The sequence below is a fragment of the Chaetomium tenue genome (assembly GCF_020726465.1).
Source record: "Chaetomium tenue strain MPI-SDFR-AT-0079 chromosome Unknown F5144scaffold_1, whole genome shotgun sequence".
Taxonomy (NCBI): Eukaryota; Fungi; Ascomycota; class Sordariomycetes; order Sordariales; family Chaetomiaceae; genus Chaetomium; species Chaetomium tenue.
Genome location: NW_027117329.1, coordinates 3,059,053 through 3,085,362, shown reverse-complemented (window position 1 = coordinate 3,085,362; position 26,310 = coordinate 3,059,053). Strand labels below are relative to the sequence as shown.

At 56.8% G+C, this 26,310-nt stretch overlaps 6 protein-coding genes across 6 annotated transcripts; 4 read left to right on the top strand and 2 right to left on the bottom strand.

The window, feature by feature from the left end:
- The first annotated feature begins 3,968 nt into the window (after positions 1-3,968).
- Positions 3,969-5,811, top strand: F5144DRAFT_555685 (SUR7/PalI family-domain-containing protein). Its single transcript, XM_066787925.1, has one exon. It carries the CDS (start codon positions 4,431-4,433, stop codon positions 5,469-5,471), a length of 1,041 nt encoding a protein of 346 aa, XP_066648540.1. The 5' UTR covers positions 3,969-4,430; the 3' UTR covers positions 5,472-5,811.
- A 734-nt stretch (positions 5,812-6,545) lies between these two features.
- F5144DRAFT_523310 (uncharacterized protein) lies at positions 6,546-10,489 on the top strand. The gene is made up of 4 exons (XM_066786765.1): positions 6,546-6,668; positions 6,769-7,374; positions 7,618-8,379; positions 8,434-10,489. Exons 1-4 carry the CDS (start codon positions 6,657-6,659, stop codon positions 10,435-10,437), a joined length of 3,384 nt encoding a protein of 1,127 aa, XP_066648539.1. The 5' UTR covers positions 6,546-6,656; the 3' UTR covers positions 10,438-10,489.
- On the bottom strand, positions 10,490-14,783 carry F5144DRAFT_502086 (uncharacterized protein). Its single transcript, XM_066786403.1, has 2 exons — positions 13,713-14,783; positions 10,490-13,653 (listed from the first exon to the last, which is right to left on the bottom strand). The coding sequence occupies exons 1-2, from the start codon at positions 14,421-14,423 to the stop codon at positions 10,654-10,656; spliced, it is 3,711 nt and encodes a 1,236-aa protein (XP_066648538.1). The 5' UTR covers positions 14,424-14,783; the 3' UTR covers positions 10,490-10,653.
- An 894-nt stretch (positions 14,784-15,677) lies between these two features.
- F5144DRAFT_543327 (Eisosome component PIL1-domain-containing protein) lies at positions 15,678-17,000 on the top strand (the record flags this gene model as incomplete). The annotated part of the gene is made up of 5 exons (XM_066787238.1): positions 15,678-15,734; positions 15,798-15,858; positions 15,912-16,045; positions 16,102-16,285; positions 16,339-17,000. 5 exons carry the CDS (start codon positions 15,678-15,680, stop codon positions 16,998-17,000), a joined length of 1,098 nt encoding a protein of 365 aa, XP_066648537.1.
- A 554-nt stretch (positions 17,001-17,554) lies between these two features.
- Positions 17,555-18,608, bottom strand: F5144DRAFT_555676 (uncharacterized protein). The gene is made up of 2 exons (XM_066787924.1): positions 18,175-18,608; positions 17,555-18,094 (listed from the first exon to the last, which is right to left on the bottom strand). The coding sequence occupies exons 1-2, from the start codon at positions 18,304-18,306 to the stop codon at positions 17,756-17,758; spliced, it is 471 nt and encodes a 156-aa protein (XP_066648536.1). The 5' UTR covers positions 18,307-18,608; the 3' UTR covers positions 17,555-17,755.
- A 352-nt stretch (positions 18,609-18,960) lies between these two features.
- F5144DRAFT_625306 (putative TOS1-like glycosyl hydrolase-domain-containing protein) lies at positions 18,961-26,051 on the top strand (the record flags this gene model as incomplete). Its single annotated transcript, XM_066792219.1, has 6 exons — positions 18,961-22,838; positions 23,535-23,914; positions 23,964-25,102; positions 25,153-25,322; positions 25,414-25,569; positions 25,684-26,051. Exons 1-6 carry the CDS (start codon positions 19,226-19,228, stop codon positions 26,049-26,051), a joined length of 5,826 nt encoding a protein of 1,941 aa, XP_066648535.1. The 5' UTR covers positions 18,961-19,225.
- Positions 26,052-26,310: the final 259 nt, after the last annotated feature.

Below are 26,310 nucleotides of genomic sequence, written 5' to 3'. Positions count from 1 at the left end.
CGCGAGCGCGCGCGGGGGAACGTTAGGTTATTGTCGGGGTTATCAACGCCGGGGCGCCGCGTACGCTGGTCGGAAATAACGGGCGGACAAAGGTCGATGCAAAAGCGGGAGTCGGGACTGTTGTAGGCCGGCGCGCGAGAGACTCCACGAGAGTCGGTGATGTCAGCCTCGCGAACGGAATCGGTGAACGGAACAGCAAAACAGCGACGAGCGCAGTCAAGGTAGCAAAAACCGCGTGGCAATGAAAGCCAATGGATGATACCGAGAAGAGCGCGAAACGAGAAAATGTGGGGATTGCACCGAAGACGATGCCGTGGGAAAAAAACAGACCTGCTTGCTTTGCGCGCGGTTCGGCTGATAAGGGAGTGACCCAGAGCTATCACGCCAAGGCTAAAGGAGGAGCTTGGTGCCGGGGGAATGAATGCCTTCAGTCGGTCGGCCGGTCGGTTCCCGTTGTCAAAGGGAAGAGGTGACGGTCGGGGTAGTCCGGGTAATCGGAGAGAGAATGAAGCAGGTTGGCGAGTGGTAAAGTAGACGCGCGGTTCGCCGTCGCTGGAGAATCGCCACTGCTGGAGTTCGATTGATAGGGGTTTTGGTTGCCACGGCCGGGTGTGCCGGTCGGTGTCAAGGAGATATGCGACCCCTAGTTCAGACGGAAAATAGATAAAACCGTGGGTCCAAGGGTCCAAGGGGTCTGCGAACACCAGGAGACAGAATGGGTCAGGCAGATGAGGTTGATTGGCAAGTGTTAACTTAAGTCAACGATTTTTTTTTTTGGTGAGTCTGGGGAAAACCGGGCTGCCGTCGTCATCGGCTGCGGGATGAACGAAAGGGTTGGCGGGGCCTTCTGATACACGCGCTTGTCCGAACACCTAGGTTGGTTGACCAGGGGTCCAACTCCAAGTCGGGTTCTGTTCAGCAAAAGTGGCGGCGAGAAGCAGCAAGAATTGGCGGCAACAAGGTGCAATATGCGATGCTTGGTGATGGATGGCTACTACCTCTGGAGGCTTCTTCACACACTTAAGAAGATGCAACGTCAAAAGACGGCAGGTGCTTCCTTTCGACAATCGGTGGACTTAGTTGGCAGCACGTGCCTCTTCTCCTGCTGGAGTCGAGGCGGTTGCCCACTGCACGGCACTGTTCTTGGCTAGCGCGCCCCGCACTCCAGCGTGCCTTGCACCTCACCTTGCGGAGCTTGCAGCGGCCAGAGCGGTCCATCCACGGACCAACAACAAGCACCAAATCATAGGAAAAACGTCGATTTGAATCTGAAACTCACCACCTATACGGCGGGTGGCAAGGTGGCAGGTGGCATCAAGGATGTCAATGTCCCGCAGAAAGGCGAAAATATACCAACTCAAAGAGAGTGAAACAGAATGGTGGGAATGTCCCATCTCTCGGGCCCTGCCCTGCCTTGGCTGCGCCGGGTGAGACAGGAGCCGTCTTGGTCCTGCTGTGAACATCGAAGCGAAGCTGTCAATTCCCCGGAATACGGTATCCCCAATCCCCAATCGTCTCCAATATTCTAGACCCATCGTATGGTGTCACAAACATCAGCGTTGACACGAGAGGCTCGGCTACGAATTTCGACGAATTTCGACAACAGCAAGTGGACGCAAAGAAAACAAGATATGGTGACATTTTGATCGGATAGCACACTCGAGCAAGTCGACAGGCACGGAAGGCTACCGATGGGGTGCGTCGCAATGCAACGCCCCGGGAGCAGAGCTCTTCACCGGGGGGTGGGGTCAAGACGACCTAAGGGCTGCCCGAGCCGCCAGGGATTGTCAGACGTGCCAGCTTGTGTGACTTTTTTACCCTGGCTTGTCTCCCCGCGACGGCGCATGTTGTTTGACCACATGACCGCCTCCAAGGCCAGCTCTCGGGGAGCGGTGTGTGTGGGACGGACAGGATCAGTGATGAAAGAAAGAAATTTCTCCACGAGCGTTGATGATTCGATCTGCATCCCCAGGCGATGGTCTCGGTTCCGAATTTACGCATGCCACAGCTGCAGCCCGCTGGGGGTCAGTGGGGGAGCCAGACGGCTTACTCGCTGGATTGCAGGACTGATCGCATTGATCGAATTGATCGAACCCGCATCCCACGCTGAATGCTGATTCGGGCTGGCTCGGGCTGGCTCGGGCTGGCTCGGACTGCCGAACAACATTCCGCCAGCGCATCCCGAAAACAGTGATTCCGGCTTCGTGGCTCGAAAAATGCCGTCGCGGTCCATGGACGAAACCAAACAGTCTTAAGTCGTCGTGTCTTTTGTCGGCCCCTTTTTTATTTTCTTTTATTTTCTACCAGAATATTTTACGGGTTCCGATAGAATGAAACCTAGGCCACCGTTGTTTCGACTTCTGTTTGGTAAGAAGGCAGGGGCGGCCGACCGGCCTGCTCGACCTTGGCCCGGCCACGATTCTCGGTGACCGGGTCCGGAGCCGGAGCCCGGCCTTACGGATGCGGATCGTGGTGGGTTTCGTGGAGGCCGAGTCTTGGCGATGCCGCCCACCGCCCCCGAATCTCCTGGTGCCCACAGTTCGGTAAACGTGGGAGAGGCGGATTTCCAAATATAGAAATTTCTGCCCTCTGGCACCAACAAGTCACCAACAGCCCAAACGTGGCCCAGCCACCACAATGCATGGCCAGCCACAAAGCACCAACCGCATACACCCACAGCATGCAAGGGCTGGATGAGGAAGCCACAGTGCTTGGTGGTGCGATCACGTTGAAACTGCAATGCCACCAAAGATTCCACGGCAGCTTAGCAGCTTAGGTTGTTGGATCCGAGACACGACGCGTCGTTTTGGGGGGGCGGATGGAATAGCGGGTTTTGACTTCGTATTGACGCGGTTGTCTCAAGCGTGGTTTATCATCTGAAAATCAAAAAGTGAGCTATGGTGAGGCTCAGCGTTGGGCGCTGTCGTCAGCGCGCCACTGCGAAAAGAAGCCGCGAGATGACCCCGCTCGGCCAAGCAACGCCATCGACACCAATCGCCAGGCTTGCCAGAGGGAGCTGTGCGAGTTGTCTAGGTGGGCTGGTGGGCTAGGTGGGTTCTGCTCCCGCAAGTTTGCCTGCGCTCACTCATGCAACCCCGCGAGCCCCGCAACAGCCCGACCGTGCAAGTCGTGCTCGCACTGCTCGGAAACAAAAGACGCGTGGTCCCTGTGGCTGCAACTCCAGTTCAACCTCATATGGTGGGGTGTTGTAGACTTCAACGCCAATGAAAGGACTAAAATGGTGTTTTGCGAAAAAGATCAGCCCGACTTCACTTCTGGATCTGCGCCAACGCAGGAACCTGTGGGTTTGATCTGGCTCAAACCAGGGAAAGTTGACGCGAAACCCCCGGGCGAAAGCCATCATCCACTTCGTCCGAAGAAACCAGATGGGGTTTCTAGGTTGTTTCGTGGTCTTTGCATCAAAAGATGGCGACTGTGCTGGACGCAGGAAGACGACCCAACCCACCTTGGTCGAACCAATGGCTCAGCTAGCAGGATGGAAGCTGGATGGTCGGGTCTTTGAAATCAACAATCAACATGGAGCCAGCGACGCGAAAAGACCAAGGCAGCCATGCAGCCATGCAGCACCTCAGTGCTCCTGCCGTCGATCTGTAATCTTATCGCCCAAAGGAATCCTGCAAGCTTTGCGCCCAAAGGAACCCAAGAGGGGAAATGGAGGCCCTGTCGCAGGATTTTACCCATTTTGAGTCAAACTCCTGCTGATGCCAGCGGTGAGGCTCAAGTCCAATAAACGGTGTTCCGCAGCGCTGGGCCATGCTGAAAAAACCGCGAGATGATGGGGCTGGAAATGCTTGGCTTGGAGGCCTGGCCGGGGTGTTGCACCGCAGCCTGTTGTCCGGGCTGCCGTGGCTGCTGCATTTTCATTTTCGTCCCTCGTCCCGTTTGGTTAGAGACCGGGAAGTGGGTCTCCCCTCGTCACCCGCAGGGATGCAGGCTGGGGATGGGCAAACTGCGCCACCTATCGGCCGATAACACAGCCCTTCTGTGAACCACTTTGCTGCAAAACAGGACCCCTGTTCAACTTGTCAGCACAGGTTTGTTTTGGCATTTCGCCCGAGTTAGCAGCACGGCAGCCAGCAGGCCTGGCCGGATGAGATTTTTATTTATCTCGAACCACCCACCCGTACAACCGACCTCGTTCCCATATTCACCTATCTATCTGGCTCGTCATCATTTCTTTCGAGTTATCGGTTCCTCGCGTTCCCAACACTCGTATTCTTCTAGTTTGCTTGGCCGAGACATTCCACCCCTCGACACTTGCAGCAACTTACGTCACCCCCCACACCCCGCCGACCCGAGAATACAAAATACCTTGACAAGTTAACTATCACGTCCACCGCCTTACCTGACTGGGCAGAAAATCGACAACAACAACAACAACAACAAAACATCACAAAACAAAACACACAATGGCCAACTTTGGGCGATTCGTGTGTGTGCTGGTGCCGTTCCTGCTGACGCTGGCATCGTTGGTTGCCATGCTGGTAGCAGGACTCTCGGGCCTCGCTGACAAGAGCCTCTACATGTTCCGTGTCAATGTGACGGACCTCTCGCTGTCGCCGGCCTCGGTCTCGAGAATCCTTGAGGGTACTGGCTTCAATGCGTCCAGTTTCGACGACATCGACCTCCCCGACGTCGACCTCCCCGACCTATCCAAGATTGACATTCCGGACATCAACATCGACGTCGGCAAGCGCCAGACCCAGACCGAAAACATCACGGCTGCCGACCTCGGCCTGTACGACCTCTACGACGTCAACATCTGGAACTACTGCTACACCACCCAGAATGGCACGCGCGACTGCACCAAGGGCAAGTTCGACTGGGCCGCCACCGCGCTCAACACGACCACGGGCGACTTCAACAGCATGCTCACGGCCACGGGCCTGAACGTGACGCTGCCCAAGGAGATCACCGACGCCGTGCGCGCCTTCGGCACCGTCTCCAAGTGGACCCAGGTCGTCTTCATCATCGCCTACGTGACCCTCGGCATCGAGCTCTTCTTCGGCCTCTTCGCCAACTGCTCGCGCGCCTTCTCCTGCGTGACCTGGCTCATCGCCACGCTCGCGACCATCGCTACGGGCGCCGCCGCAGGCCTCGCCACCGCCACCGCCGTCATCGTCGTCGGCGCCATGAAGGCCTCCGCCGAGATCTACGGCGTCGAGGCCGAGCTCAACACGCGCTTCCTCGCCACCGTGTGGATCGGCGTCGCCTTCGCCATCGCCGCCGGTCTCTTCTGGATGTTCACCATCTGCTGCTGCAAGCCTGACCACTCGTCCTCCCGCCGCAGCCGCGGCCGCGGCGAGGAGTCCGAGAAGTTCATCCAGAGCGGGCCCGGCTACCAGCGCCTCAGCGAGCCGGCTGGCTACCAGGGCGGCTATGCTAAGCCCTACGGCAACGCCCCGCAGGCCACGGGTGCCTACGAGCCTTACTCGCACGCCCGTGTGTAAGCGGGGGTGGTTGGTGATGTGAATGGTGGGGTGGTGAGAGGGGGATGAAAATTGGGGGCGTGATGAATGGAACAGGTCACGGTTTACAAGCGGAGGCAACTTCTTGGTTGGCCGATGGATCTGTTTGTTAGTATTTTTTCTTGGCTTTTTGATATCTTCAGCTGCATATGTTTGGCGTTGGCGGTCTTTTTTCTTTTTGGGAATTCGGGAGACGAAGAGCGGTCTGCTGGATTTGGGAGGCTCACTCGTGGTGGGCAGCAGTTAGACGCCGATGGATGGCATCCTCGGTATGATACCCTGCTGGGGTTTGATGACTGGAATAATGATTACGTTTTCTGCACCTCATGTTCACATTGGAATCGTGAAGGCTGGCTGCTGTGACACGCGTTGTTGGTTTGCTCAACCACAACATCAGGATCATGATCCATGGATGCGTTTGCTGTTCGGCTGGTTGGTTGACCAAAGGTCCTTCAGTCACTCTCAGTCAACTTGCATGATGCAGTTCAGCCCCCAGGATTGTTGGCCCCCGCCGCCCAGCTGGCAGCCGCGCCACAGTCGGGCAGATCCCGCATGCGCATGTTCGTGGCATGCATCGAGCATGGTTGTGGCTGCGTGCGTGGGGTGGGGAGGTGACGAGGCGAGCCCCAGCTTGCATAACGCACCGTCGAGCGGCCGGAATTCCCCCCAACACATTCCCGTCTGACTGTCAGCCTTCTCTGGATCGGGACTAATCGGCCGAGGTGGTCGGTCGAATGTAAGAACAAACGAAGCGGGCTCCAATGGTGAAACTGCAGAAAGTGAAACACCATTTTTGGTGTCCCCTGAGCTTCTCGAGGCTCACCTCATCTTGGTGAGTTGCCAAGGTTTTGTCTCTCGGCGACGCCGTGGTCTGGAATTGTTACGCTTGAGATACCAGAATTCGAGCACAACCATCTCCCCTGTGTTTTGTTTGGGTCAAGTTAATTATCTCGAGCTCTGCCCCTTTCCAAACTTGGTTGTAGATACAGGGTTAGGGTTTATGCACAATAGACAGCCGTCAAAATGGGGTTCATGAGTCGAAATTCTCAACTCAACACCATGAATGAGGAACGGCACCATCATGTTATATCAACCTATTAAGCAATAAAGTACATTGAAATACCAAATATTGAAAATAATTCAGAGAAGAAACTCATTGCGGCCGCGATGGCTCAACCGGTATGGAGTACCAATATCGTGTGATTTCCTGTTGACTCATTCAAAGTCGCTTGGGGAGGACGAAATTCTTCAATGGCACAAGTCACTAACTTTTTCCCAGAGCCAGGCCATCACACGGCTACAGCATAGCTATACTCTCAGCCCCATAACTGCCCTCGCATTGTACGAGACCGGGCCCGACCATGTCCTCCTGCTCGCCGGCGAAGACACCTGGCTCAAGGTCTACGACGTTCAGTCTTCTCGTCTACTTGGCCAGCTCCGGGTGTTCTACTCCCAGCCCATCCACGGCATCCACGTTTCTCAGCCTGACGACAACAACCCGAAAGAAACGCAACTGCTCCTCTGGGGCGGCCACTCAGTAACCCTCCTCCCGCCCAGCTTCCTCCAAGCTCTCATCGCCGGCCAAACACCGCCCGCGCCCACCGAGTCCCACGCCCCAGACTGGATTTACGACGGCATTATTCTGCCCAAAGATCCCAACTCTAGCTCAGAATTCACGGGCGCGCTAGTAACAGCGCACAACGAAATCCTCCCTTTCTCCACCCCCCGCAACAACACCACCACAAACGCCAACACAAACGCCAACCCCCCCCTCCCAACCCCACCCCTAACCTTCGGCCCCCTAACCTCCCCCTCCCGCCCCATCCTCTACTCCGCCAACCTGGCCCTCCTCACCCCCAACACCATCCTCGTCGCCGGCGGCACCGTCTTCGGCGAGATCATCGTGTGGAAATACCACACTAGTAGCACTGGCGCCCTTCCGTTGGAGGTGCTGTTCGTGTTTACCGGGCATGAGGGGTCGGTTTTTGGCGTTAGTATCTCGCCTGATTTGGGAAGGGGGAGGAGGGTGTTGGTGAGTTGTAGTGATGATCGGACGGTGAGGGTGTGGGATATTGGGGGGGGAGAGGGGGGGTGTTCTCGGGGTGGGGATGGGGGTGGTGATGGGGAGGGGGTGGTGGTGGTGGGGGGGTTGGATGGGGCGAGGGAGACCGGGTTTGGTGGGGAGGGGGGGAATTCGGAGGCGAAGAGGGGGAATGAGCGGGATTCGGCGAGGTGTGTGGCTGTGGTGATGGGGCATGTGTCGAGGATTTGGCATGTCGGGTTTGGGAGGGGGTCGTTGGCCTCTGGGGTCGTGGAGGTTTATTCCTTTGGGGAGGACTGTTCACGGCAGAAGTGGGAGTTGGACTTGGATCTGGCGCGGTGGGATGCGCTTAGGTCGGGGGCTGGAGGGAAGGCAGGGACACTCCGGCATTGTGGCTCGAGTACGTGTCACAGCGGGAAGAATATCTGGTCTGCTGCTGTGTTGCGTAGGGGAGATGATGAGCCCCTGGCGGCGACCGGCGGGGCTGATGGCAAGATTGTCGTTGCTGGCAAGATTAGGGGAGTCGCTTCGGGTCTCGGCACATACGAAGACCTGGACCTCAGCTTCAGCTTCGACGAGGTACTGCGAAATCTACGAGGCAGCACACAGCCAGTACTTGAAACCCAGACCGCAAAGAACACCAAGTACACCTTCCAACGGTACGCCTTTCTGTCGGAAACAGTCATGGCAGTCACCGCCTCCGGCAGGTTGTTTCTCGCGACCATGGGAAGTTCTCTCGTCTGGGAAGAAGTCGCCGTACCTGAAGCTATCGTTGCTGATCTCAAACCCTACAACGTCGTCAAGAGCCCAGCAAAGGACACGGCTGTCATTGGCAGCGCAAGCGGCAAGGTTTACTTGTTACGGAAAGGAGAAGTTCGGGAAATAGCCAGCCTCCCAGAAAAGATATCAGATATCATCCTACTGGACACTCCCAACCGTGCTGCCAACGAGCTACCTTGGTCTGTTCTCATCAACATCCTAGGTTCCGACCACGCCGTCCTCCTCCACTTCGACCCATCCACCAACACCTCCACGATGGATAGCCGCAAAATCCGACTTGTAGAACACTACATCGTCACTGCAGCCACCTTCTGCGATGGCACGCTCATTCTCGGCTCCCGCACCGGCTCTTTGACGGTCTACGGTACCGACCCTGATACAGGCGACTTCATCCCCTTGGCTTCCCGAAAGGACTGCAAAACAAAAGACGGCATCACTTGCATTGTTCCCATTCCAGGGACCTCCTCTGGTCAATCTTCCTTCTTAACTACATGCCGCGATGGCAAATACCGTATCTACACCCTCACCACCTCACCGTCCCTTCCGGGCTTGAACCTTCAGCACGAAATCTCCCCGCCACTCAACGTTCTCGAGGCGGCCTTTTTCACCACTCAACCCCCATCTAACGACTCCTCCTCAGCGAAGCCGAAATCAGAGTTGATTCTCCAAGGATTCTACGGCCCAAATTTCCTCACCTACAACGACTCAACCCGCACAATCCTCTCCAGCATCCCATGCGGCGGCGCCCATCGGCCTTTCACAACCATCTTATGCCCGCACGACCCAGGCCAGATGCGCTTCGTTTTCTCCAAGGCGGGAACGCTGCGCGTCGTCTCACAGAGCGCCGAACCCGAGCGGGTGCTACGGGCCGGCGGGCACGGGAGGGAGATCAAGAGCGTATCCGCTACCCTCCTCCCTTCACCCTCTACTCCCCCCTCCTCCGGCGCTCCTCACACTCAACCAACCGAACCAGCCAGCAACCTAGTCGCAACCGCCGCAGAAGACACCTCCATCCGCATCTGGCGCCACCAACCCTCCCCAACACCAACAACCACCACCACCAGCAAAATGGCCTGCCTCGCCATAATCCAAGGCCACTCCGCCGGCATCCAATCCCTCCGCTTCTTCAACCCCAACCCCCCCACCACCACCACCTCCCCCAATCCCAACGCAAACGCAACCACCTACCTCCTCAGCAGCGCCGGCAGCGAAGAGCTCTTCGTCTGGCGCCTCTCCCACCTCGCCTCGGTCACCTATGATGCGCTGGCTGTCGTGCGCGAGGCGTCGTGGTCGGACGGTGGCGGCGAGCATAATAACGGTAACAACAGCGGCGGCAGCAGCAAAGATAAGGATCTGCGGATTATGGATTTTGACGTTGCGGGTTGGGGTGCCGCGGGCGATGATAGCGGGGGGAGGGGGAAGATGTTGGTGACGATGGCGCTGTCGGATTCGAGCGTGCGGGGGTATATGTACTCGCCTGCTTGTTCAGAGGTGGGTGGTGGTGGTTCCGGGGGGTTTGTGCTGCTGGCTACGGGGCGGTACACGGGGGCGTGCCCGACGCAGGTGCGGTATCTGAAGGTGGATGGCGGCGACGCGGGGGAGGTGCATGTGCTGACGGCGTTTACGGACGGGCACGTGGCGGTGTGGAGGACGGCGCACGGTGGGGACGGGGAGTTGGAGATGGTGCTGGTGGTGCGGCTGCATCAGAGTAGTGTCAAGAGTTTGGATCTGGCGGCGGAGGATGAGGGCCGGTGGTTGGTGGTGACGGGTGGGGATGATAACGCGCTTGGGTTCCTGGATCTTGCGTGGGATGGGAATAAGGGGGGGTATGTGGTGGCCGGGAGATATCGAGTAAAGGATGCGCATGCGGCGGCAGTGACCGGGCTTTCCGTGGTCAAAACGGAGGCTGGGGTGACGGAAGTGGCCACGGCCAGCAACGACCAGAGGGTCAAGATGTGGAGGGCGGAAAGGAGTGCCACGAAAGGGATCCGGGTTACTATGCTGGACAACCGGTACAGCTCGGTGGCGGATGCGGGAGATCTGGAGCTCATCGCTCCCGGAAAGCTAATGGTTGGCGGCGTCGGGATAGAGGTATGGGATGTCTCGAAGGAGGGCATAGCAGGGTAGGTAAAAAAACCAGACAGGGTGGAGATAAACGGCAGCAGTAGATACACTTTTTACCATCTACCTTGTTATTCTAGAGAAAACTTGCCTACCTCACGCCCGCTGAACAACCGTATGTACAAGCAACCGATGAAACCGAGCAACCGAACAACACCAAAGCACCTTCGCCAAGAACAAAAAGCCCATGGCATCCGCTGCCCGCAAGGATGATCAGAAGGCCTACTCCTTTTCGTCCCTATACCGCAGTGGCTTTTGTCTCTTCCTAGCCGACCTATCCACCACATCGTCGTCGTCGTCGTCGTCGTCACCAGTGTCCCTCTGACTGCTGCGAAGGCTCCCTCTGCTCCCTCTGCTCCCTGCTACCGAGCCCGTGTCACTCATCGGCCGGAACATATTCTGGCTGTACAACCCTGGTGTATCTGCGACGTTGCCGCTGCCGTTCGCGTCTTCGGCTTCAGCATCGGCCCCTCTGCGCCTCCGGCCTGCCCCCGAGCCGGGGGCCTTGCTGCGGGAATCGTTCTTCGGCGTAGATAGGGCGCTCTTCTCAGCCTTCTTCGGTGTTGACTCGGTAGCCTGGCCCCTCTTAGGAGTAGACTTGTCCGTGTCGTTGTTGAGGCTGCTGAAGCTGCTCTGGCTCGCATGGGCAGACGCCTTGTGACCTGATTTGTGTGCGCCCGACGGGCGATGTTTCGGCTTACGACCAGCGCCCGGACGGGCGCCACCGCGCTTGGACACTTTCTTGATGGGTTCTGCGGCGACCGCAGACCCGGCGTCGGACCCCGAGAGACTCTGGACTGGGTTGAGCATGGCCGAGTAGGAGCGTTTCAAGACCCGGCGCCGGGTTGGCGTGGTGGGCTGAGCGCTCTCGCCTTTGATGTTATTGCTTTCGGTGCGAAGCTGCGAGCCTGGGCTGACGTCGTCGCCGGCTTCCGCTGCGGTAGACGGCTCCGTCTGCTTCTTCTTACGGCCAGCTCCCGGTCGCCTGCCACCTCGCTTTTTGCGTCGTTTGCGACCATGGTCGGACCAGTCGTCGCCTACGTCGTCGTCCTCTACCACGGGTAGATCTCCAAACCATGGGTCCTCTTCATCGCTGCGTGCTTCATGAGCAAAACCAATACCCTCACCATTCGCCTTGGATGTTGTCTTGCGTGCGGTGGGACGTTGGGTGTTGTTTTTGCGTTTTTGTGTGGCGCTTTTGTCACCGCTTTCGCCCGCTTTCTCGTTGCTGCGCTCAACAAGTTTCTTTGTGAGGTTGGGGAAATTGTCTCCATAGTTGAAGAACAGCTCTTCGCCTGCTTTGATGTCTCGGATGGCCAGGAATTTGATCCGGAACTCATGATTGACATACATGATCCTAGGCATGATGTTGCAGTTGCCCGAGGCATGGTTTATGTAGCGGCTGAGGTTGCCATACATGGCAGCATCGACCCAGATACCTTCTTGTTCGAGCAAAGTAAACAGGTATGAAACCTTGTTATCTTCGTCAAAGACGTCGCCCCGACGATGTTCGCGACGCACGCCCTCGTCGTGGCTAATAAGCTCGCCGGTGTACTCGATGACGAACTCGTCTTGAGCAATGTCCTCGGCCGCGAAGAGGCCATAGCCGCATGCCTCGAGCTGGGATTTGCCGAGCAAGACCGCCTTTGGTGCCCCACGTTGCATGGCAACGTTTTGGCATCCCGTCGAGTGAAGCTGATCGTCGTATGCATTGTCCGGGTCGGCCCTCTCCCTGGCGCCGCAACCTTTACAAAGCATAGGGTCGCACTCGCGGTTGAGTTGTATACATATGCAAGGCTTCCCTTCTTTTTGCCGCTGGAGACAAGTCTTGCCAGATGAGTGGCAGGCGCATCCGGTGAACTTCAGGGAGCACTCCTCTGCAGTGCAGAGGCAGAATCGCTCACATAGTACCGGGTGGGAGCCTGCCGACGCGCAAGGGCAGCCGTTCGCTGCGGTACAGGGCCCGTCATGGTGACATGGAGCAAATAGTTCGCGCACAGCGTGCTCGTGGGTGATGGTAGCATCCTGCCAGTCGCCCAATAGCTGCTTCTTCTTACGGTCGTACCATGGTATCGCCTTGGGTTTGGGTTGCTCAGCACGCGGCTCGACGGGAGGCAGAGTCAGGTTTAGCTCCTGGAGCTTGCGGTGGACATCCCAGCAGTAGCGCCCGAGCACGGCGCCAACGAAGCACTCGGCTTTCAGCGTCGAGCTATAGCCAATGGCCGCGAAGATTCCTTCCAGCACGCTCACATCATCTTCGGACCAAGGTTCGACATCCTGGTCTGGGTCACCGGTGTTGTAGCTTCGGTAGCACTGGTTCCTGCATGGTTGATGCGTCGGCCTCTGGGCTGCGCCGTTGGTCTGGCCAGTTTTCTGGGCCTCGAGTTGCGCTGCCCACTTATTCCTGAGGGTAGGGGCGAGCCCTCCGATCTCCTCAAGCGAGAAGCACCGCTTCTGATTATCTCGCTCGATTTCGCCATGCTCACAGTCGTGACTGAAGCAGATGAGGCAACCAAGAATAGAGTAGCTCCCCAACGATTCCCCGATCTTGGACATCAAGTCCTCATCCTCGAGCCTCTGCGAGCTTGGCCCGTCCTTTGCCCTCTTGTTGTCCAAGATGGGCTCCACAGACTTGTCCAGCATTAAAATGTCGCGCAGGGCGACACGCCTGTGGCTCTTCTTATCATTAAAGACGCGGTCAAAAGCTTCGGTAAAAAGCTTCGCTGCCCGCGCCGCGTGGGGTGAGCCGATGCCCTCGCTATGTGAGTCGAGCAAATTTGATTTCTGCTGTGGCGTGATGGCGTCCTCGTTTTGTGACTGGTTTGCCATGTAGCGGATGAGGGTGGATTTTGTGCAGCCGTCGATGGCCAGCTTGCGGAGCCATGGGTCGAGATACGGGGCAAGGGTGGCTGCGTATTCATTCTGGGCCCTCTTCGCTAGCTTTTGCGCCCGGTTCTGAGGCTGAAACCCGGACTGGTTGTCGAGACTTTCGAGGTCCCTGAGCCAATTGCTATACTTTTGTTCCTCCTCCGAATTCGGGTCGACGTCGCGAAGATGAGGGACGAAGTTCAGCATCGAGTTCGGCGCGAGGATGTTCTTGCGGATTTCCACGTGGTGGAACCGGTATCCCGGGACAGGTTCCTTGTTGGGTTTGATACAGAGGACGGGGACTACAGCGCGGCGCCCGCTGCCCCTTGACTTGCCATACTCTCCACTGTGTTGCTACGGGACGGTTAGCATTCTCAACGGCCCAGCGCCCTGCGGCTCGGGTGGCCACTCACCTTGAACTTGACACCCATGGTCTCTATCTTCGGAGACGGCGAAGCAGCGCTATCGAGCGCTACTGATTGCATGCTGGCAAAATGATCGACTTTGCTAAAATGGCTGGGCTCGCGAGCCTTTTTCTCGGCTTCTTCGAGGACATACTCGACGAGGCGCGCATGGCCTTGGCCGACCTGCTCCGAAAGCTCGGTCAGGGCGCTCGTTATTTTTTCAACTGTCCAAACCGTCCTCTTTGGCGTCTGCATGTTGGGCGTCTGTTGGCCTCGGGACGGCCGGGTCGAGGGTTGCGGGGTAGGAGGTTGTTGGTGGGTGGTGCTGGGCTTGATGCTGGGCGGAGGAGATTGCGAGTCGCGGACTTCATCGCGGATGGAAAAGCGGGTGGCCCGTGGCGGAGTGTCATCGCTGGCTCGTGCGGACCTGCGAACAGGTGACGCATCGGGGGTTCGTCTCTTCGATGGGACCGATGGGACCGATGGGACCGATGACAAGGGGCTCCGTGTTTTGTCCGCCCTCACAGCCAATGGCCCGTTGCGCAACTGCGGCTTCGATGGCGATAAAAATGATCGCGATGCTTGAACATGCTCATCATCTTTAAAACTCATCGAGACTTGGCGGCTGGCCACGACCACGACTTCGTCGGCAGTCAAACCGCTCTCGGATGACGACGTCTCCATGGTCAAATCGACCACGTCGGCGAGAACAGAAGCCATGATTCTTTCGCATATCCCGCTATTCCCTACCCTTATATGTATTGTCCGAACCCGATATGCAACCAATTTCCTGGCCAACTCTACTGCTTTTTTATTTTTTTCGGCGTCGATGGAGGATCTGCACGGGTTCGACAAACGGGCAACGCTGCGTCGGGATTGTTTGATGGTTATGCCTCACCGGCAACTAGTTTCGCGCATGGCTTCGAGTGCCGTTGTGCTATTAGGCAATGTCAAGTCGGCAGCTGGCGACTTGCAGTTTGTGGTTGAAGAGCAGGCGGTCGGGATTTCGGCTTCGCTGGGATCGCCGTGACCTTCAATTGCAACCAAGACGAGACGCGGTGTTGAAGGGACGCGCTTTCTTGGCTGCACGAGTGGATGGAATGGTAACTAATCGGCGCACGAGCCATATAACAGCCCACTCTCCCCTGCCAAATAACCCAAACTCGAAGGGAGCGACATATATAGGAAAAGGTGAAGAAAACCGTGCAAAAGAAATCAAATAAAAGCAACCGAGTTAGAAAATAGATAGATAAAAATTAGACTTCGGGCTTCCGAAGACTTTTCCTTCCTCTGGCCAAAGGTCTCGTCGGCACCTACAATTTGAGTTCGGCTTTTTAGGTTGCCCATCGGCGCCATTTCAGGGGTGTAAACGTGTGAGATGCGTTTTTATGGTGTAATTCGATAACTGCCTTACGAATGCAGGACGGTCAACTGCCAAAAAGAAAGAAGGAAGACTTGCAATCGCACAAGCTGCTGAGAGACACCTCGTCAACAGTAATCGAAATACACATTCTCGAGTATCAATGCCACGAGTCAGGAAACCGCCTGGGATCTTTTCAGGGACCGTTCCCTCTCAAAGTCATCAAGGTAACAATCCACCCGACACACTTGTCTGGACCTATCATTTCTCTCTCGCATTCATCGCCCCCACAAGCTGCACAGCCCACCATGAGACAGGCGTGGTTGCACGGCGACGTCATTTAACTAGCGTCGCATAAAACAACCCAGTTAACCCAGTTACCGCCTGATCCGTCTCATTTGATGCCTGCTCCCGTCGCAACACCCACACACGCTCGTCCTTTGTTTCGAAAACGTCAGACAGACTGGGAGCACTGAAAAAGCTTGCATGCCACCTACTGCTCCTCCGACCTCTCCACCGAGTCAACGCAATTGAACCACTCGGCCACCTAGCAACGTCGCACAACACCAAACCACGACCCTCCTCCCAAGTCACCACCCCCTTGCGCAATCGCCATGCATCGCACATACTCCATGCGCGCCACGCGCGCTCCGACTGCCTCACAAATCCAGGTAGGGAATATCTTCTGTCATGTGCGATTGACGAACCAATCTCGCTGACCGGAGTGCACACAGAACCCGCCGCCACCACCATCCACAACAAAGTCTGGCCGCCTCTTTGGCCGGGGAGGTTTTGGTGAGTTGTGCCTGGGAGAGGTTTCGATGGTTGGATGTTAACAAGCGGCTCAGGACATGCCCTCCGCCGAAACGCTGCCGGAGCCTTCGGGCCTGATCTCGCCAAGAAGCTGTCGCAACTCGTTAAGATGGAGAAGAACGTCATGCGGAGTTTGGAACTAGTGGCCAAGGAGCGGATGGAGGTTGCCGTATGTGACACCCGGCCATATTTGCTGTGTCGACAGCTCACTAATACATGCTACAGCACCAACTCTCGATTTGGGGTGAATCCGGCGACGAGGATGTTTCGGATATTACAGACAAACTCGGCGTGCTGCTATATGAAATAGGCGAGCTCGAAGACCAATACGTCGACCGATATGACCAGTACCGCGTCACCATGAAGAGCATCCGAAATATCGAGGCGTCGGTACAGCCTAGCAGGGATAGTACGTGCTGGATAGAGAGCCGAGCGAGGACCGGGATGCTGACGTGCGACTAGGGAAACAAAAGATCACAGACCAAATCGCCCAGCTAAAATACAAGGAGCCCAACTCCCCGAAAATCGTCGTCCTCGAACAAGAACTAGTCCGCGCCGAAGCCGAGTCCCTCGTCGCCGAGGCGCAGCTATCCAACATCACACGCGAGAAAGTCAAGGCGGCCTACGCGTACCAATTCGACGCCCTGCGCGAGCACTCCGAGAAGGTGGCCATCATCGCCGGGTACGGGAAGCACCTGCTGGAACTGATCGACGACACCCCCGTGACGCCCGGCGAGACACGCCCCGCCTACGACGGCTACGAGGCCAGCAAGGCCATCATCCAGGACTGCGAGGACTCGCTCACCAACTGGATCACGCAGAACGCCGCCGTGTCGTCCAAGCTCTCGACCCGGGCGCGCACCCTGTCCCAGCGCCGCCGCAACAACATCAAGGCCCGCACCGAGGGCCAGCAGCAGCTGCATGGCCACGACCTGTCGGCGCAGGACGCCCCGCTCAACGACCGGGACTCGTGGGTGCCCGCGGGCCAGCATGAGTATGTGGAGGACGAGGACGATGATGGGGAGGAGGACGACCTGGACGCGCCCAGCCATTCCGCCGTCGACACCGAGGCGAGCTTGAACGGCGAGCACCGCGGGCGGAATCACGACCCGGTCATGGCTTAGCATGCGCAATGACGGGCGTTGGCCGGCTCGTGGTACTGGGGCGTTGGGCTTTTTTTACTAGGATTGGATCTTTGCGACTAGGGCACGGCGATGGAGTGATAGTGTGATTGATGATGGGGGTTGGGGGGAAAATGAGGGCGGATAGTTTATTTCTAGCAGGTTGGCAGGCTGGATTTATTGCGAGAGACAAGCCCTTCCGTCAGGAACCGGACCGTTTACGCGTAATAGGTAATGAATAACGGGCAATGGATGGTTCGATGATATACAGGAAGCGAGATCTAGGGAGTACGAGAGATAGTTGGTCTTGGCCGGTAGCGTGGTTCCCTGAGCCAGCATTTGTTTTGACTAGGTGTGACAACCACGAAGAACCCTTGACTCGGCATGCGATCTGATGCAGACGCCTGGACTGTGTTGGCTTTCCTGCCGTGTATGGCGATGGACCGGGCGTGTGTATCACGTTGTGATACCAGCCACACCCCAACCGTATGTAAGAATAAAGGAAGCCATCCATCCGAGAGGGCAAAGAAACCGTGATGACTTGATCAAGCAGCACCTTCCTTTTACTGGGTTTATATTATTTAATTACTTCTTCTACATGGGAGAAACACCCATTCTACCTCACTCTTACCAAACCAAGCAGGGCTCCTACCCAACTGCCAACCCAGCCCAGACGAGTGTGACCGCCCCATCTCATATCCCATCCCTCATCACTCACCTCACCTCTCTCAACCCCACACACCCCCCCCCCCGCCGCATCACCCACCTTCCACCTTCCGCCCGCGCACCTGGCTCGCAAACTCCTCCTCCTCAATCTTGACCACATACTTCCCCGGGACCACCACCAGGCCCAGGTACCGCGACGTCATCTCCACTGTGACCTTCTCCTTGGCCTTGTCCTTGCTCGCGCTGCTGCTGCTGCTGTTGTTCCCTTGAGCTTGGGTGGGCTCGGCGGTGGAGTGGTTGTTCTTGTCGTCCTCGCTGGGGTCTATGGAGGGGAGTGAGGGTGAGGCGATGGTTGTCTGGGCGAGGGCGGCGACTTTCTTGGGGTCGGGGTGGCGGTACTCGTAGGCGTGTTTGAGGATGAGATTGCTTTCCTGGGGGTTGTGTCGGTTTTTTGAATGGAGGGGGTGGGGGGTGGGGAGAGAGGGAAAGAGTAAGAGGGTGCTTAACTTACATGGTCGGTGCATACGAAGGTGCCCCAGAACATGCGAGAGTCGGTGGTGGTGACACGCAGGTTTTTGTTTATGAGCCTCTCAAGAAGAGCCCGGGGTTCTTCCTCCCCCTGCGGGTCTTGAGTTGGTGACATTGGGAGGTTTAGAGACGCTCCTGATGATAGGATATCTGTGTTGAGTTATGTTTGCTGCAGTTGCGGGAAGTGTTTATTTAGGTTATTGAAACGAAACTTGTGTTAAGCTCGGCTTCGTGGCGGGGTTTGGTTGTCAGGTAGGTATGTACCAGGCTGTCTTTTTAAAAGCCCATCCGCACTCGCACATACATCTTCATTGACCTCACCAACCATTGAGGTACGGTCTCTGAACCTGAAGCTACGATGAGGAGAGTATATGTCCGAGCTTGGGAAGTTGGCACTGGTGGTAACGCTGGGATTTGCTGCGGGGTACGGCGAGTCAAGTCGACATCACTGCTAAAACGCAAATCACCCCACAATTCATCATTAGATATACCCCACAGGTGGTAGAAAAAAGCCTAACCCAGCCCCAGTTATTAAACTTGTATACAGTTATAGAGGCTTGTATGAATTGTACACACCAGGCCACATCCCTAATGATTATTCGGAGGTGCTAGAATCGTCTAAACGAGAATAAAAGGGGTGTCTATATACTGTGGTGGTGTGAACCGATAAGGATTTGGGTTTTGGTAGTATTGTCAACTTGACTCGCCGTAGCGGGGCATTCAGACAATGAAGGGCAGCCAGCCAGGCACCCGAGCAGGGGTTCCCAGGCGGCGTGCAGTCATCGAGCTTGACCATCAGCCCTTTATCCTCCATCCACCATCTTCCATTTTCCATCCCGACTTTTGTATCTTGCACGTACTCCTCCATCCAAAAATCCCTTCTCGGATTTTGCTAGCGGAGCTCTGAAATACAGATGAAAAGTTCCACGGTGAAGGGCACCAGGGTCCCTTGAACCCCTCTATCACACTCGATGTGCATGGACTGCAACACCAAATTGTGAGGTCACCATTGACACCTTAAGAGTCTTGGAGTCATGGGTGTCCAGGGCCTTTGGACTGTCGCACAGCCCTGCGCACGGCCGACGAACCTCTCGACCCTCAACCAGAAACGCCTTGCCATCGATGCTTCTATCTGGATCTACCAGTTTCTCAAGGCAGTCCGCGACAAGGAGGGCAATGCCCTGCGGAATAGCCATGTCGTCGGCTTCTTTCGCCGCATCTGCAAACTGCTATGGCACGGCGTGAAGCCCGTTTTCGTCTTTGATGGCGGCGCCCCGGCTCTGAAACGGGCCACATTGCAGGGCCGCCGGAGACGGCGTGAGGGTCGTCGTGAGGATGCAACACGAACAGCAGGGAAGCTGCTTGCCGTGCAGATGCAACGCATGGCCGAGGAGGAGGAGGAGAAGCGCAAGAAACGTGCGAATGATGCTGCGGCCGGGGAGGTCGAGGAAGAGCAGGAGCAGCTGCCTAGCATGGATCAGATTGTGTACGCGGATGAGCTCGGCATGTCAAAGCAGGAACGCCAGAGAAACAGGCGGTTTCATAAGAAGGATGCCTATCACCTCCCAGAACTGGACAATGGCATCGAAGGCATGGGCAAGCCCAATGATCCCCGCATTATGAGCATCGATGAGCTGGAGGAGTACGCGAGGCAGTTCAACGACGGCGAGGATATCAACCTCTACGACTTTAGCAAGATTGACTTTGACGGAGAGTTCTTCAAGAGTCTGCCGCCCGCTGACCGCTATAACATTCTCAACGCTGCCAGGATCCGTAGCCGTCTGAGGATGGGCTTGAGCAAAGACCAGCTTGATGGCATGTTTCCGGACCGGATGGCCTTTTCGAGATTTCAGATTGAGCGAGTGCAAGAAAGAAACCACCTCACGCAACGCCTAATGTACGAAATGGGCATGACCGGCACCGACTTGACCCTGGCCGTCAACCGTGTCGCAGGTGACAGGACTCGCGAGTACATCCTTGTAAAGAATGAAGGGGCCGAAGGAGGCTGGGCACTAGGCGTCGTCAGCAGGGACAAGGACAGAGGCAAGATCCACAAGCCTATTGATGTGGATGCGTTGGAGTTTCAGTACCAGGGACAAAATGACGAGGACGACTGGGAAGATGAAGACTTTGAGGACGTTCCGATCGAGGGTCTGAATAGGCTACCTAGGGTCAGGGCTAACGAGACAGAGGAGTCTCTCTTTGTCGAAAACGGCGAACCCAACCTCTTTGGAGACGACGATGCTCTTCAGGGCGACGAGGACGAGGACCTTAACCGAGCCATTGCGCTGTCACTGCAAACCCAGCACAATGTCGACACAAGGGACGCCGACGATGGGAATGGGGATTTAGATGAAGAATCCGAGAGCGCGCCAACGCCCGAATGGGAACAGAAGGCAGCCGAGGCGCCGAAGCCCATTGTCAGCACCAGCGGGAGGATGGCGGCCCATATTGTGAACAACCGAGCGAGCGCTGCTGTGCCCAGGCGCCGGGACAGCGGAAGCAGTGACAGTGACATCGACCTACAGGCCGCTCTAGCAGCCGCCAGGGCAAAGAAACCGAGAGTGCAACCAGCCAAAGCATCGGCACCAGCACCGGCACCTGCCAAATCTAACGTAAAGAACCCATTCGATGGGCCCCTGCCATTCGAAAAGCTCAGTTGGCAAAGTGCGTTTGGTGGGAGGTTTGCCCCCTCCTCAGAGAAACCGAAGGAGCATGAGAAACCGGGAGAAGCCGAGACCGGTGATCATGAAGCCGCCTCTGATGAAGAGGCGGGTGGGTTTGAAAAAGAGCCCTCCAAGGACGCCGGAGAGAACAAGCCACGCCCGCTGCCCCCGTGGCTCACAGACGACACCGATATCAGAGAATCTGTGAAGAAGCAGCAAGCGTTGGAGATGCGAATGGTTGAGGAGGATGAGGAGCAGGATGACCTGAGGTTTGGTCAAGACGATGTTATCGAAATCGAGTCCTCGAGCGATGATGGGAGTGATATCGAGATCGTAGATGCGCCACCTCCCGTCGAACAATCCACTATCCAAGAGCCAGCGGTTAACCTCCTTTCGCTGGAGGACGATGTTATCAAAGAGACGAGCCAAATTCCAGTCAGGCCCGAAACTTTCGACTCTAATGCGGGTACGGAAACAAAAAGCCGAGAACCCTCAGATACGGAACATCAGGAGGACCAGGACAAACCGGTTGAGCCCACTATGGATGAACCGGAAGATGACGAAATGGAGTTCGAGGATGTAATTGTACCCGCTGAACCAGAACAAGCGGCCGAAGAGCCGATGGACGCCGCTCAGATTTCTGAAGAGGCTCGCATTGAAGCAGAGCTTTTCGGTGACGGCACGCCTCCTCCAGCACAACAAATAAGGACCGAAGGGTTAGCAACACCCCGTGAGGGCTCGCCTATTGACCCCGACGCCCCGGGCCCCGAAGAGTTTGAGGACTTCAGCGACCCAGAGGAAGAAGAACTTCTCGCACAGATGGCCGAGGAGGCTGAAGAACACGCCCGGTTCGCGAGTCAGCTCAACAACAAATCCCAACGCGAGAACCAGCAAGCCTACGAACAGGAACTACGAGCGCTCCGTGCCCAGCAAAAGAAGGACCGGCGTGACGCAGACGAAGTCACCCAGGTCATGGTGACCGAATGCCAGGCCCTGCTCACCCTCTTCGGCATCCCATACATTACCGCACCCATGGAAGCCGAAGCGCAGTGCGCCGAGCTCGTCCACCTCAACCTCGTCGACGGCATCGTGACCGACGACTCCGACACCTTCCTCTTCGGCGGCACGCGCGTTTACAAAAACATGTTCGCCGGCAACAAGTACGTCGAATGCTACCTCGCCAAGGACCTCGAAACCGAGCTCTCCCTCTCCCGCGAGCAGCTCATCTCCCTCGCCCACCTCCTCGGCTCCGACTACACCGAAGGGCTGCCCGGCGTCGGCCCAGTCACCGCCCTGGAAATCCTCTCCGAATTCCCCGGCAAGGACGGCCTCTCCGAGTTCCGCGACTGGTGGCAGGACATCCAGAACCGCGGGCGGCCCAAGGACGCCGACGCCGCCTTCCCCTTCCGCCGCAAGTTCCGCAAGGCCCACGCCACCAAGCTCTTCCTCCCGCCGGGCTTCCCCAACCCGGCCGTCGCCGACGCCTACCTCCGGCCCGACGTCGACAGCAATACCGAGCCCTTCCAGTGGGGCGTCCCCGACCTGGACGGCCTGCGCCAGTTCCTGATGAACACCATCGGCTGGGGCCAGGAGCGTACCGATGAGGTGCTGGTGCCGGTCATTCGCGATATGAATAAGCGGGATGTGGAGGGGACGCAGAGTAATATTACGCGTTTTTTTAGTGGGGGGGTTGGGGTCGGTGCGAGGGAGGCGTTTGCGCCGAGGCAGAGGGGGGGTGGGGGCAGTAAGAGGATGGCGGATGCCGTGAGTCGGTTGAGGGCGAGGACGGGGGGTGGTGGGGGGGAGGGGTTGGGGGATGTTGTGCAGATGCCGGTTGCGCCGCCGCCGGGGCCGGGGTCGAAGGGGGGGAGGAAGCGGAAGGCGAGGGCGCCGGCGGTTATGGATGGTGATGGTGATGATGAAGAGGATGGGGTTGAGGGTCAGGGGGCTGAGGAGGAGGAAGACGAGGGGGAGGGAGCGGGTCCGAGAGCGAAGGGGAAGAAAACAAGAGGTGGGAGGGGAGGGGGAAGGGGAAGGGGGAGGGGTAAGAAGGTGAGAGCGTAAATATGTAGCAATACCCTGTCCTAGTCTTGATGTGTGCTGATTGGCAAGTACGGGCTGTATTATTTAGCTTTTGGGTGGACATAGACGCTCAAGTTCTTACTTCATCTCAGCTCGTGTTAGTCTTCTGCGGTCATGTGGAGTTGGCACTACGTATGTACCTAGGTTCCTTTGTTTCGAGAGGCCACACCACAACCCTCACACGACATAAGCAGTTTGAGATGAGGCACAGTTTAAACACAGTTGTCACACACGTCTATATACTCAAGGGCATTAACGTTTGACTCACTCGTCGATTCCTAGGGCATGTGCATGCCAAGGGTGTTTTCCGCCACCTCTATCAAGGCTGTCAGCTAACACGTAAACGATAGTTTGTGGACCCTCCAGGGGCACATACCATGCCAACTACTTTACTCATATCAGGTAATAGTAATCTTTATATACACTCTGCAGAGCCCAGAGCACGTGTTTCGCCGTGACCATTCGCCCTTATACCTCTCCGTCTGGACTCGGCAACAATGTGATACAGTCAGTTGGCTGTACCAGACTCCTGACACACTCTGGTACTATGGTGCTGCTGGATATATAAGTGCTCCCGTGGCCTCTGCCCAAACAGGGATATCTGCTTCGTTGCAAAAATTCCCTAGCCATGCGGGAACCAAGACACAAGTCTACCTCTACCCTACATATAACCAACACGATATCAACATACCGACGACGATGAAAACAAAGATCGCCACGGTCATGCTGGTCATGGCTGGTGCAGTACACACCGCCGTCGTACCCCCTGGCTATTCCGACTCCAAGCAACTGTGCGAGGGAAAGGCAGTCACAGAAAATGGCGATTGGTACTGCCAGAAAGTTCAAAGCATCTCATATGAGAATATGGGCAGGGAAGGTTCGTATAACCAAGTCGTCGACATGAACCAGGAGACTGGGGAGTGCAAGTTCATGCCCGCCAGGTTTTCTGGGCCGCTAGCGCCCTTCAACGAACCGGTAGGTCATGTCTAGTCTTTGATCGAAAAAGGGGGCTGACCAGCGATAGTTATCCCTCCACTTCCGAGGACCACTCAACTTGAAGCAGGTTGCCGTGTACATGCCTGCAACCCGTGGCAACATAGAAAAGGTCCAGAGCAAGTCAGCTACAGATACTATGGCTATCAAAGCGAGAACAGCCAACGTCGGTCACCAGCACAGCGCTCCACACCTCGAACGCTACTACAACGCATTTACCCAGGGGTTCAACAACGGAACACGCTGGATACCGCCTATCAACGACCACAGACACCACACGCACAGTAACCACAGCGGGGTGCTTGTCTCGATCACTACTGGGAGCAGCTCCCGGCTTGAGAACTGGAAGTTGCCTCCAACACCAACGCCTGACTCGGTCACTGAAAGGAACATAGAAACCAGAACGATACCCATCACGACCGTCACGACAGTTGAAGAAGTTCCCGGGACGTTTGATAATACTGCTGCTGCTACTAATACCGGAGTGGCGGGTTCGGTGACAGTGACTGTAACTGTCACCAGCTATGTTACTGGTACATCCCTGGCCAGGGCCTGCAGCGGGCAGGGCAGTGGGAGTATTGGGATGCCCACTCCCTCGATGACCACCGTTGTCTCCAGCATGGGCTCCCCCACGAGCACCATATCAAGTGGTTCGGATAGCTCAGGCGCGGTTGTGTCAACGACACCGATGGCCATTACCATGTCGAGCTCCAGCACCCTGTCCAAAACCGACTCGAGTGCCCCGGGGACCGGGGCTGGAACCTCTGGGCAGTCTTCAAACACGGTCAGCTTTGGCACTATTATTCCGAGCAGTGCCCTCTCGAGCCGCCGACGCTGTTCAAAGACTACGGCTTTTTCACCGTCGTCGACTAGTCTCGCGTCTAGTTCGGGCTCTAGTCCTAGCTCCGGTTTTAGCTCTACACTCAGCGGCAGCCCTGTTTCCAGCAGCAGCCACAGTACCGGTTCTATCTCCAGCTCTAAGTCATACAGCGTCGTCCCTATCTACGGCTCAAGTTCCGTCTCCTCCCCCATCCCGTCCAGCAGCCCAGGTGGGGGTAACAAGGCTCATAAGTTCGTCCGCACCGGTTACTACAATGCGGAGCAGCAAAAGGCAGAGGGCGTAATGTTTCTCGGTAACTACGGCGGTCAGGGGTCCGGTAAATGGACGCGGTAAGCACTCTTCTACCCTAATTAAACATCTCCAAACTAACAGTTAACAGAACCTTTGGCAATACCCTTTCGTACGTCAACGCAGACGGCACCGGCGGCTCCCCAAATGCAACCATCCTCAAAGACACAACCCTCGTCTCCTCGCAGGAAATCTCTCTCTTCACCAACGAACCCTGCGACGGCTCGTGCGGATACATACAAAACGGCTCAGTAGCCTACAGTGAGCTCTCCCTCTCTATCCCTTTCCACCCCTCCTCTCCCCCATCCAAGTCTCATCTGCATGCTAACCATCCACCCACCCCCCAAAACAGAGGGTTTCGCCGGCGCCTCCAAGATCTTCCTCCTCGAATTCTCCATGCCACACACCACCGCGCCCCCCGCCCCAGGCACTAACACCACCACGTCAGGCTACGACCAGCCCGCCATCTGGCTCCTCAACGCCCGCATCCCCTACACCGCACAGTACCGTAAGCCAACCCCCCCTTTTTCTTTTCCCCTTTCCTCTCCCCCCCCCCCTTGACCACGCCCCCTTTTACCACCCCCACCACCACCCACCCTACTAACCTCCAAAACCCCCACAGACACCTGCAGCTGCTGGCCCACAGGCTGCGGCGAGCTCGACCTCTTCGAGGTGCTTTCCCCAGGCCTCAACAAGGCGATGTCGACGGTGCGCGCGACGTATGCGGGCGGCGACCCCAACTGGTTTGAGCGGCCGGTGGATGTGGAGAAGCCCGTGCGGCTGGCGGTGGTGTTTGATGGGGAGGGGGGGAAGGGGAGGGTGGAGATTGTGGTGTTGGGGTGGGGGAAGGGGGCGTTTCCGGGGGAGGTTGGGTATGGGGGTAGTGGGGGTGGGGAGGGGGGGTTGGAGGGGTTGGAGGGGTTGGGGGATGGGGGTGGCAGTGGGGGTGTTGGGGGTGGGTTGGGGAGTTTGTATCGGATTTTGGAGTGAGGGGGGTGGGGGTTTGCTTTGTTTTTTGTTTGGTTGGGGAATAGGGGTTAAGATGGGGGTAGGGCGGATGATTCACGACTGAGTTATTCAACATATGGCATTTCGTAGAGGAGAGGACTGGTTATTCTGAGGTTTACTCATCAAGTTCATGCAAAATCAACGGGAGGAAGCATAACTGGTGCGTGGATGAGCAAGGCCGGGTATAAAGTTTAGATTTCTCTCCATTTAGGCACACTTGCGGCTTCACGATGATGCTTTT